This window comes from Scyliorhinus torazame, chromosome 5 (assembly GCF_047496885.1).
Source record: "Scyliorhinus torazame isolate Kashiwa2021f chromosome 5, sScyTor2.1, whole genome shotgun sequence".
In the NCBI taxonomy this organism is placed as follows: Eukaryota; Metazoa; Chordata; class Chondrichthyes; order Carcharhiniformes; family Scyliorhinidae; genus Scyliorhinus; species Scyliorhinus torazame.
The window spans coordinates 115,408,707-115,421,650 of NC_092711.1; the positions used below are offsets into that span (position 1 = coordinate 115,408,707).

The 12,944-nt window shown below is 44.9% G+C and overlaps 1 protein-coding gene across 1 annotated transcript; it reads right to left on the bottom strand.

The window, feature by feature from the left end:
- Window positions 1-2,299: 2,299 nt before the first annotated feature.
- Window positions 2,300-6,996, bottom strand: LOC140419544 (uncharacterized). Its single transcript, XM_072503437.1, has 2 exons — window positions 6,630-6,996; window positions 2,300-4,991 (listed from the first exon to the last, which is right to left on the bottom strand). The coding sequence occupies exon 2, from the start codon at window positions 4,821-4,823 to the stop codon at window positions 3,453-3,455; it is 1,371 nt and encodes a 456-aa protein (XP_072359538.1). The 5' UTR covers window positions 4,824-4,991; window positions 6,630-6,996; the 3' UTR covers window positions 2,300-3,452.
- Window positions 6,997-12,944: the final 5,948 nt, after the last annotated feature.

Consider the following 12,944-nt stretch of genomic DNA (forward strand, 5'->3'; position numbering starts at 1 on the left):
GTCCCAGGTTCGATTCCGGATTGGGTCATTGTCTGTGCGGAGTCTGCACATCCTCCCCGTGTCTGCGTGGGTTTCCTCCGGGTGCTCCGGTTTCCTCCCACAGTCCAAAGATGTGCGGGTTAGGTGAATTGGCCAATGATAAATTGCCCTTAATGTCCAAATTGCCCTTGGTGTTGGGTGGAGGTGTTGAGTTTGGGTAGGGTGCTCTTTCCAAGAGCCGGTGCAGACTCAAAGGGCCGAATGGCCTCCTTCTGCACTGTAAATTCAATGATAATCTATGATTAATCTAGGACAAAGGTTCGGCACAACATCGTGGGCCGAAGGGCCTGTTCTGTGCTGTATTTTCTATGTTCTATGTGTCAATGAGTTCCCAGCTGATATGGAGAACTGAATCCTTTCCTACAGTCACAAAATTTCTAAGTTTCTCCCTGTTGCAGCTATCCTTGTGTCTTTCCAGGATGGATGATCAGTTTCAACCTTGAATGGGATACACAGGATATACAGTACAGAGACTGGCCATTCGGCCCACCCAGTTTGTACTGGTGTTTGAGTTCTATTTGAGCCTCCTCCCAACTTTGCTTCTCCCATACATACACGTTGTCCAGCCTCCCTATAAATACATGGATACTATTCGCTTCACCCACTCCCTTTGATAGAGTAATAGAAGTTTACAGCATGGAAACAGGCCTTTCGGCCTAACTTGTCCATGCCACCCAATTCTTACCCCCAAGAGAGTTCCAATTGTCTGCATTTGGTCCATATACCTCGATGCCCATATTACCCATATAACTGTCTAAATGTTTTTTAAAAGACAAAATTGTATCCACCTCTACTACTACCTCTGGCAGCACATTCCAGACACTCACCACCCTCCCTGTGAAAGAATTGCCCCTCCGGACCCTTTTGTATCTCTCCCCTCTCACCTTCAACCTATGCCCTCTAGTTTTAAACTCCCCTATCTTTGGGAAAAGATATTGACCTTAATGTCCCTCATTATTTTATAGACCTACATAAGTTCACCCCTAAGCCTCTGACACTCCAGGGAAAAGAGTCCCAGTCTATCCAGCCTCTCCTCTTAACTCAAACCATCAAGCCCTGGTAGCATCTGAGTAAATCATTTCTGCGCTCTTTCAATTTTAATAATATCCTTTCTATAATAGGACCAGAACTGTAGACAGTGCTCCAAGGTGGCCTTACTAATGTCTTGTACAACTTCAGCAAGACGTCCCAACTCCTGTATTCAATGTTCTGACCAATGAAACCAAGAATGCTGAATGCCTTCTTCACCATCTTGTCCACCCATGACTCCACTTTCAAGGAGCTATGAGCCGGTACTCTTAGATCTCTTTGTTCCATAACTCTCCCCAATTCTCTACCATTAACTGAGTAGGTCCTGCCCCGATTCGATCTACCAAAATGCATCACCACACATTCATCTAAATTAAACTCCATCCGCCATTCATCTACCCACTATCCCAATTGATCAAGATCCCAATGCAATCCTAGATAACCTTCTTCACTGTTCACTATGCCACCAATCTTGGTGTCATCTACAAATGTACTAACAGTGCCTCCTACATTCTCATCAAATCATTATTAGTAACAAATAACAATGGACCCAGCACTGATCCCTGAGGCACACCACTGGTCACAGGCCTCCAGTTTGAGCTCATTCTCACCATTCTCTGGGTGAAAGTGTTTTCTGAATTTCCTATTGGGTTTCTTGATGACTATCGTATATCGTGGTCTCTGGTTTTGCTCTTCCCCACAAGAGGAAACATTCTCTGTGAATCCTCGCTATCAAAACCTTTCATCATTTTATACACCTCCATTTGGTCACCCCCTCAGTCTTCATTTACCAGGAGTAAAGAGGACCTGCCTCTCAATACTTTCCTGATTTATAAGCTCACACATTTCTGGTATCATCCTTGTGAATCTTCTCTGTTCCCTCTCCAGTGTCTCCATCTTATAATGTGGGGACCAGAGAAATGGAAAGTTCAGTTTGCTGAGGAGAGGATCCAGAAAATCCAGCACCTTCTCAGCCCAATGTCTTCATCTGCAGCAAATGTGTCAGGTTTTGTCTTGCCACAGAAAGGCTCCTGAACTATCCCAGGCAATGGTTAAAACAGAGCTGAAACCTTAAGATGCAAACTGTCATCTCACAAGATGGAAGGTTGCCTAAGATGTAGGCTGGACAGAACCACAGCCTGTACTCTACGTACGGTGTAACCAAGGTCCCAAAGGATTATCATAACTTCCTTCTTTTTATTTCTAACCCTCCGACATTAACGCTCCGTGCTTGGTTTAATTTCTTTATTGCTCGGAGACCTCTGTTTCTCTCCAACATCAACACTCACAACTTCCACGTAAGTGACCTCCCTATTCCTACCAAAATGCACAACCTCACATTTTTCCATGTTCTACTTCAGTTGTCAATTATTTGTCTATTCAGCAAGTTTTGAAATGTCCTCGTGTAATTTATTGCAGTTCTCCTCGATTCTATCTTCCCAGTTTAGAGATTGTGTATTGGATTTCAAAGTCCAAGTGGTGAATGGAAATTGTGAACAGCCATGGTCCCAGCACTGATCCTTGTGGAACATCACTTCCCACCTTCTGTCACTCTGAATAACTCCCCTTTACTCCCACTCTCTCCTTTCTGTCTTGAAGCCAGCTGGCAATCCAGTCTATCATTTGTCCCAACACATTCTCAAACCATGTCCATTATTCTCCCGTAGGTAATCTTATCAATGGCCTTTTGAAAATCCAGATAAATAACATTGACTGCATTACCATTGTCTATGCTCTCTGTTATCACATCAAAACATTCAAGAAGATTGGTCAGGCAAGATTTTCCCTTCTGAAATCCACACTGACTGTTCATTGTTATATTTATTTTTTCTAGATGTTCTTATATTCTCTATTTTAGTCAGGATTGTATTATTTGCTGATGTGAAGCTGACTGGTGTACCATCCCTGGGCATGGTCTGTCCCCTTCTTAAATACAGGAATTACATTAGTGATCCACCAGTCCTCTGACACTACACCTTTCGTGAATGAATTATAAGCAGTACTGCCTGTGCTACCACTTCCCAGGGGCTGGTTTAGCACATTGGCCAAATCGCTGGCTTTTAAAGCAGACCAAGACAGGCCAGCAGCATGGTTCGATTCCCGTACCAGCCTCCCCGAACAGGCGCCGGAATGTGGCGACTAGGGGCTTTTCACAGTAACTTTATTGAAGCCTACTCGTGACATGGGTTCTTGAATTAAGCGGAAAATTCACAGATGGTGCTTTTAAAAAGGGGGACTGTGATCCTCAAAATCAGTGGCTTGTCCAGAATATTAAACTCCAGTCAGTTATTCTTAATATCAGCAGAAACAAACCAAATAGACTCAGATGACCAATTATTGACGTAATTAACAGCAGCAGTTACAGCAGAATTCAACGACTGCTGTCACTTGTGAACTTGCTGATGTGACAGTAGGTGTTGTGACTGAGTGAATCCCTTCCCACTCACCGAGCAGGTGAACGGTCTATCCCCAGTGTGAACTCGCTGGTGTGTCAGCAGGTGAGAGCATTGAGTGAATCCCTTCCCACACTGGGAGCAGGTGAATGGTCTCTCCCCAGTGTGAGTGCGTTGGTGTGCAGTGAGGACGGAAGAATGTCTGAAGCTCTTTCCACAGATAGTGCAGCTGATTGGCTTCTCCTCAGTGTGAACTCGCCGGTGTGACCAAAGGCCGGATGAATGAGTGAATCCTTTCCCACAGACAGAGCAGATGAACGGTCTCTCCCCAGTGTGAATGCGTTGATGTGCAGTGAGGACAGAAGGCTGCCTGAATCTCTTTCCACAGGAGGTGCAGCTGAATGGTTTCTCCTCGGTGTGAACTCGCCGGTGTGACCAGAGGCCAGATGAATGAGTGAATCTCTTCCCACACACGGAGCAGATGAATGGTGTCTCTCCAGTGTGAATTCGCTGGTGTCTAGTGAGGTCAGAAGACTGACTAAACCTCTTTCCACAGTAAGTGCAGCTGAATGGCTTCTCCCCAGTGTGAGTGCGTTGGTGTATCAGCAGGGTGGAGGACTCAGTAAATCTCTTCCCACACACGAGGCAGCTGAATGGTCTCTCCCCGGTGTGAACCCGCTGGTGTGCAGTGAGGTTGGTTAACTGCCTGAAACTCTTTCCACAGTCAGTGCAGCTGAAGGACTTCTCCTCAGTGTGATTTCGCTGGTGTCTCAGCAGGGTGGTTGACTTATTAAATCCCTTCCCACACTCAGAACAGGTGAATGGCTTCTCCCGAGTGTGACTGCGTCGATGGATTTCCAGCAGACATGTGAAATTAAATCCTTTGCCACAGTCCTCACATTTCCACAGTTTCTCCATGGTCCCTCCCCCAGTGTGGCTGCAGTGATGGTATTCCAGCAGGGATGGATAATTGAAACCTTTCCCACATTTCTCACATTTCCATATTGTCTCCCCAGTAAGACTGCGTCGATGGTTTTCCAACAAGGAGGCATGATTGAATCCTTTCCCACATTCCTCACATTTCCAGGGTTTCTCTCCCGTGTGACTGCGTTGGTGAATTTCCAGCAGGGATGGATAATTGAATCCTTTCCCACAGTCCTCACATTTCCAGGGTTTCTCTCCCGTGTGACTGCGTCGGTGAAGTTCCAGCAAGGATGGATAATTGAATCCCTTCCCACATTCCTCACATTTCCATGGTTTCTCCATCGTGCCAGCCACAGTGTGACTGCGTCGATGGACTTCCAGTCGGGATGGGTAATTAAATCCCTTCCCACAGTCCCCACATTTCCACGGTTTCTCCATGGTGCCGGTGTCCTTGTGTCTCTCTGGGTTGGATGATCAGTTGAAGCTTCGTCCACACACCCAACACGTGTTTGTTTTCTCTCCACTGTCCGGCTTTGCAACCAGAGAAACCTCTTTCCACAGTCAATATACTGGACTCTTTCACTCCGGAGTGAATGCTTCCAGATCCTGTTATAAAAGAATAGAATGAGACAAAGTCACAGCACAGAAGGAGGTAGTCACCCTGAAGTTAGAATCCTTTTAGTTCTGAGACAAATCAGGATTTCACAAAAATCATCACGTCAGTACAGACAGAAATTCAGAACGGACAATTCTAGTTTCTGTGGACCATTTCTTCCTCACTTGTTGCACCGAAGTTTTAAAACCCCATCCTGCATTTTTTGCTCCTTCCTGCACTGAAACCAAAGAGTTTTACAGCACAAAAAGACGCCCATTGTGACTGTGCTGACCATCAAACACCATCTTTTCTAATGCCAGTTTTAGGACTTGGTCCAAAGTCATGCATGCTATTCCATATCAAGACCACAAGACATAGGAGCAGGATTAGGCTACTCGACCCAACAAGTCTGCTCCGCGATGCAATCATGGCTGATATTTTTCTCATCCCCATTCTCCTGTCTTCTCACCCCTCCCCCCCCATTCTCCTGTCTTCTCCCCATAACCCAAGAGCCCCTTATTAATCAAGAACCAGGACCTGGGATTCATGTCGTATTACATTCACTCCCCACCATCTGGCCTGGGCTTGCAAAATCTTACCAATTGTCCTGGCTTGAGACAATTCACACCGCTTTAACCTGGGGTTACCCCTATCTCTCGATCTGTAAACACTTAATTAACTGCCAATGCTCGCATTCTGAGCATTGTCTTGCATCTTTGAATTTGTCTATATTAAGACTTCTTACTGTGCTCACCCCAGTCCAACGCCGGCATCTCCACATCATTCTATGCTTCGGCTAATCGGGACTCCCCTGATGAAGGAGCTGTGCTCCGAAAGCTAGTGATTCGAAACAAACCTGTTGGACTTTAACCTGGTGTTGTGAGACTTGTCACAATATACACACAGGTATATGATGGTGCACAGACAGGCAGTGATTGACACACAGGATGACCAGTGAACACACAGAACACAGCAGCCAATCACCAGACAGGACACGAGCACTATAAAGCTAGAGGGCACTAGCTTTCCCGCTTTCTGGGGATCCAGCCTTTGAGACAGTCAGAGCCGTGAGCAGCAACTAGAACATACACCATGTGGTAGTAAGATAGTCTGGTCAGGTTAGTCTCAGGTCTCCAGTCAAGTCAGCATAGTGTCAACCCACAGTTAACGTATGGATGATATCTAAGAGTTCAATAAAATCGAGTTGCATGTCTTCAAGTGTTGGAAGCCTGTCTCTCTCATTGCTGCAGTAAACACAGTCCTCGCAGACCCAGCTTACCCAACACACCAAGACAGTCCAACGCCGGCATCTCCACATCTTGGCTAATAAAGACAAGTATCCCATCTGCCTTCTGAAGCAGCTGATGTCCCTGTGCTGCTGCCTCAGGATCTGTGGACAAGCTCCCTCTGACCCTCCACTTCCCAGCGTCCTGCCCTTCATTGTTACGTCACCAAGAAACCCGCGCCTGCGCTCTGCTCCCCGCTGGAAAAAGATGGCGGCCGTTAACCTGGGCCTGTCCCGGGGAAAGCACCGACGCCTCAAACGCGGGAGCTGCAGGTTGTTATTTGGGGTTTGCCGCCTACACCGGGTGTTAATGAAATCTCTTCCTAACTACGCAGTCGTAGAATCCGCTGCTACCGCCTCTTACCGGCTGCCGAGCGACAAACAGACGTCTCTCCATCACCATCAGAGCCTGCGTATGCTCGGAACACTGGAGGAACCGCGCATGCGTTCAGATCTCCAGCTGATAGAGGGCATTCACCATCGCTGGGAAGGCTGGGTAAAATCCCCGCCATTAGAGGTCCCTATTTGTTTATATTCGGTGTTACTGAGTCTGCGCTAATGCCCGTCTCAGCTTCCTGCAGCCGCGCATGCTCCGGGAAGCAGGCTCCAGGGGGTGGAGCTTTCGTGGATTCACCCATTCATAGAGAGAAACATCGTGTGTCATTGAAAAATAAAATGTTATAAGTCAAGGCCTCATTTTGTTTCATCCTCCAAACCCCTGAACTTTATCTGACGTGTAATGTTGGCGACTGTTGACCGATTGTCCTGGAAGCCAACAGGAAGAGAGGTCAGAGGATTAAGGGAGCAGCGAGTTCTGTAACAAATCACGGGCAAGATCCTCTGTTCACCAGTCAAGTGAGTAAATTGAATTAAAAATAGGAAATTCTGGAAAAGACCAGAGAAACTGAAGGAATGTTTTGAGTTCGTCTGGCTTCTTCAGAGTTCAATTATTGTGAAACCCTGGTTACCAATTTATCTTTCGTCGTTTTATTTTCCATCTGGACCAAATCAGTTGTCCACCAATCTCCTGATTTGACAGCCTGTTTCTGACATTTTCTGTTCTTCTTCCTGGCTCTGAGCACAGTTGTAAAAGAGTCTTCAGTTCCATGTCGAAGAGCTGGGAAAGAGAGAGAAGCCGGGAAACATTTATTTTATGTTAACGCACACTGTTAGTGAAGAGAGATGAGAAAGACCAAAGTGCATGTTCGTCTCTCTGTGTGACCGTGAAGAACTGTCCAGCCTGAAGCTCAGTTATTGCTGTATGATCCTCCCCAGATTATCCTTTCTGAGCTCCAGATAGTTGAAGTTAAACAATCAGGTAGGAAAGACACGAGGTTCAAAACAGTTATGGGGATTATCAACAGAAGCAAAGGCGAATTGTCAGAATGAAAATGATTCAGTCCTAGATGTGATTACAAAGAACAAAGAAACACACTGCACAGGAACAGGCCCTTCGGCCGCCAAGCCTGTGCTGATCATGATGCCCTAACTAAAAAAAAAAACCTTCTGCCCTGACTCGGACACTATCCCTCTAATTCCTGCCTATTCATGTACCCATCCAGAAGCCTCTTAAATGTTGCTAATGTGCCTGCTTCCACCAAATCCTCTGACAGCATGTTCCAGGCACCCACCGCTCTCTTCGTAAAAAGCTTAGCCCGCACATCTCCCTTAAACTTCCCCCTCTCACCTTGAACCTGTGCCCCATTTGTAATTGACACTGCACCCTGAGAAAAAACATCCTACTATCCATCCTGTCGATGCCTCTCATAATTTTGTAGACCTCCATCAGGTCTCCCCTCAGCCTCTGTCTTTCCAGTGAAAACAAACCTAGTTTATTCAACCTCTCCTCATTGCCAACACCCTCGAGATCAGGCAACATTCTGGTGAACCTGCTTTGCACTCTCTCCAAAGATTCCACGTCCTTCTGATAATATGGTGACCAGAACTGCACGCAATATTCCAAATGCAGGCTAACCAAGATTTTATATAGCTGCAACATGATTTCCCAACTTCTGTACTCACTGCCCCGGCTGATGAAGGCAAGCATGCTGCAATGTCAGCAGCAATAACAGCAGAATCAAATCCTTGCAGTCACTTGTGCATTGGCAGGTCAGTTTGTGAGTTGACAAATTGAATCTCTTCTCACACAGAGCAGGTGAACAGCCTCTCACCAGTATGAATGTGTTTGGGTTCAGTCCGAGTCGCTGATTGCCCTCTAGTACATTAAAAAGTGGTTATTCTGAGCTTGTGATCCTACAGAATGAGCTGCCAGCATTTCAACTATGGGGAGCAGCACAGCCACTGCCCATGGCTGAGTCTGACTGACAAAGCGGAGGCCAATGGTAGCACACACCAAGGTAGAGACAAGACAAGAGACAAGTACTAATATAGGAAATGGTAAACAGACCGTGACAGCAAGGGACAGATCTAAGAGCGATTCAGCAGATAAGGCAAGGTGCTATGAGTGGCACGACTGCATAGTGGTTAGCACAGTTGCCTCATAGCTCCAGGGTCCCAGGCTCGATTCCTGGCTTGGGTCACTGTCTGTGTGGAGTCTGCACGTTCTCCCCGTGTCTGCATGGGTTTCCTCCGGGTGCTCTGGTTTCCTCCCACAATCCAAAGATGTGCAGGTTAGATGGATTGGCCATGCTAAATTGCCTTTAGTGTCCAAAAAGGGTAGGAAGGCTTATGGGGATGGGGTGGAGGTGTGGGCTTAAGTAGGGTGCTCTTTCCGAGGGCCGGCAAAGACTCGATACGCCGAATGGCCTTCTTCTGCATCGTAAATTCTATGTTTATGCTACAAAAATGATAAAAGGACAACAGTTAAGGCTCTGTGTCTGAATGCACGTAGCATTCAAACCAAAATGAATGAACTGATACTAAATCCTATTTGCAGTAAGTGTGATCTGATAGCTATTACAGAGACATGGCTACAGGATCACATAGCTTGGGACCTGAATATTGAAGGGTAGGTGAGATTTAGGAATGATAAGAAGCTAGGAATAGATGGAAGGGTGGCTCTGTTTATTAAGGATGCTACTAGCACATTAGAGAGGGATTACCTAAATTCAGAAAACCAGGATGTAGAAGCAGTTTGGGCCAAGGTGAGAAATTATAAAGGTAGATGTTACTTGTGGGAGTGATGCTTCCAAATTGTAGCTACACAATAGGACAGGGTATAAAAGAAGAAATAATGTGAGCTTGTCAGAAAAGTACAGCAATAATCAAGGGAGATTTTAATCTACATATAGATTGGAAAAATCAGATGGCAAAAGTACCTTAGATGAGGAGATTATACAATGTTTTCAGGATAGTTTCCTAGAACAGCACATTCTGAAACCAACCAAAGGACAGGCTATACTAGACCTGATATTGTGCAATGAGATAGGATTAATTGATACCCTCATGGATTGAGGGTATTCTTTTTTTCAATTAATGAGCAATTTAGCGTATCGGATTCACCTCTCCTGCACATCCTTTTGGGTTGTGGGGGTGAGACCCATGCAGACACGGGGAGAAGTACAAACTCCACATGAGACCCGGGTCCGGAATCAAACCCAGGTCCTCAGCGCCGTGAAACAGCAGCGCACGGCAGCATGGTAGCACCCGGGTTCGAATCCCGGTTTTGGTCACCTGTCTGTGCAGAGTCTGCACATTCTCACTGTGTCTGTATGGGTTTCCTCTGAGTGCTCCTATTTCCTCCACCAAGTCCCGAAAGAAGTGCTTGTTAGGTGAATTAAACATTCTGAATTCTCCCTCTGTGTACCTGAACAGGCGGCAGAATGTGGCAACTCGGGGATTTTCACAGTAACTTCATTGCAGTGTTAATGTAAGCCTACTTGTGATAAGAAAGATTATTATTATTAACCACCATGCCACCCCATGATTGAGTTTTACATTCAGTTTCAGGGAGAGAAGAGTTTGTCCAAGACGAGTATTTTGAACTTGATTAAGAGCAATTCTGAGGGCATGAAGTTGGAGCTAGTGAGAGTGAACTGGCAAATGTGCTTAAGGGATGGATCAACAGATGTTCAGTGGCAGACATTCAAAAGGATATTTGAGAATATACCGAATAGCCACATTCAAATGAAAAAGAAAATTCCAAGGGTAGGGCCCATCATCTGTGGTTCACTAATGGAGTTAAAGACAATATTGAACTGAAAGAAAAAGCACATATTTGCACAAAGACAAGTGGCAGGTCAGAAGATTGGAAAGAATATAAAGAACATCAAAAGTGATGAAACTATTTATAAGGAAGGAGAAACTAGAGTATGAGAGAAAGTTAGCCAGAAATATAAAGATGGACAATAGGAATTCTATAGATATTTAAATAAGAAAATAATTAACAAAGTGAACATTGGTGCTTTAGAAAGTGCATCTGGGGAATGGAAAGTAGGGCGATGGCGGATGAATTAAACATGTATTTTACATCTACCTTCACAATTGAGGAACAAGTAATATTGCAGAAATAGCTGCAAATCATGAAATGGAAGGGTGGGAGGAACTCGTGAAAATTACAATAACCAAGCAAGTGGTATTGGGCAAATTATTGGGTCTGTGGGCTTAAAAGTCCCCTGGTCCAGATAGACCTCACCGTAAAGACTTGAAAGAAGTCACTAATCAGATAGTTATTGCACTGGTTTTAATTTTCCAATATTCCCGAGATTGGAGGAAGGTCCCATTAGATTGCAAGATAGCAAATGTAACTAATTTATTCAAAAAGGGAGACAGAAGCAAGGAACTATAGGCCAGTTAGCTAAAAATCTGTCAGAGTGAAAATGTTAGAAGCCATTACTCAATATGTTACAGCAGGAAACTTGGAAAAATTCAATCAGGCAGAGTCAAGATGGTTTTGTGAAAGGAAAATTATGTGAAACCAATTTATTGGAGTTCTTTGCAGGAGTTATATGTACTGTGGATAAAGGGGAACCGGTGGATGCACTGTATTTAGATTTACAGGAGGCATTTGATAAGGTGCCACATCAAAGGTTATTGTGTGAAATAAAAGCTCATGGTGTAGGCCGTAACATATTGGTATGTACTGCAGATTGGCTAGCTATCAGGAAGCAGAGTTGGTGCGAATGGGTCTTTTTCTAGTTGACAGGTTGTGACAAGTGGTGTGCGACAGGGATCAGTGCTAGGGTCTCAACTTATTATAATTTAGGTAAAGACTTAAGAGATTGAAGGTATGTTTGTTAAATTTGCTGATGACAGAAAGATAGGGAGGCAAGTAAATTGTGAAAAGGACATCAGGAGGCTACAAAGGGACATAGATAGGTGAAGTGAGTGGGCAAAGCTCAGGCAAATGGAGTATAATTTGAGAAAATGTGAAATTGATCAGCTTGGCAGGAAGAATTTGAAAAACGCTTTTATCTACATGATGAGAGGTTGAAAAGCTCTAGGGTGCATAAGGATTTGGGTGTCCTCGTGTGTGAATCACAAACGGCTGGTATAGAAGTACAGCAAGTGAATAGGAAAGCTCATTGAATTTCATCATTTAGTGTGAGGGGAATTGATTACAAAAGTAGGGAGATTATGCTTCAGTTGTACAACAAATTGTTGAGGCCACATCTGGAGTACTATGTACAGTATTGGTCTACTTATTTAAGGAAATATGTAAATGCATCAGAAGCAGTTCTGAGAAAGTTTACTGGACTAATACCTGGAAAGGGTGGCTCATCTTATGAGGAAAGGTTGAGGAAGTTATCTACTAGAGTTCAGAAGAGTAAGAGGCAACTTGATTGAAACCTTTAAGATCCCGAGGGCCGTTGACAGTGTGGATGTGGAGAGGATGTTTCCTCGTGTCAGAGAATCTAGAACTCGGGGTCAGGGTTTGAAAATAAGGAGGTAGCTTATTTATTACAGAGATTAGAAAAATTTGTTTCTCTCAGACGGTCATGAATCTCTGGAACTCATCCTCAAAAGGCAGCGGAAACAATAGTCTCTGAATATTTTTTAAGGCAGAGCTAGAGAGATTCTTAATCAACACGGGGGTGAAAGGCTATTCGGGGGAGACAGGAATGTGGGGTTGAGGTTAAATCTCTGAGTGGCACGGTAGCACAGTGATTAGCACTGTTGCTTCACAGCGCAGGGTCCCAGGTTCGATTCCGGCTTGGGTCACTATTTGTGTGGAGTCTGCAAATTCTCAGTGTCTGCGTGGGTTCCCTCTGGGTGCTCCAGTTTCCTCCCACAAGACCTGAAAGACGTGCTTTTAGGTAACTTGTGAATTCTCCCTCAGTGTACCCGAACAGGCTCCAGAATGTGGCGACTAGGGGATTTTCACAGTAACTTCATTGCAGAGTTAATGTAAGCTTACTTGTGAGAATAAAGATTATTATTATTAAATTAAGAGGATCTCAGCAGAGCCTGTTAACTGCTGCTATGATTATACAACAGATCTCCAAATAAAGAAAGGTACGATAGCCGAGTGGTTACGTTATTGGATTAGTAATGCGGAATCTAAACAAAATGCTCTGGAGATGTGAGTTCCAATCCCACAACAGCAGTTGGAGAATTTGTATTTAGTTTGAGTCATAAATCTGACAAGATTAACCCAGGCGGGGACTTTACTGTCACTGAAGAGAGATGAGAAAGCGGTGATTCTCTCAGTGGGAGCCTGAAGGACTGTGTCCAGGCTGAAGTTCTGTTCCTGCCACATGATTCTACCTCCGATTGTCCT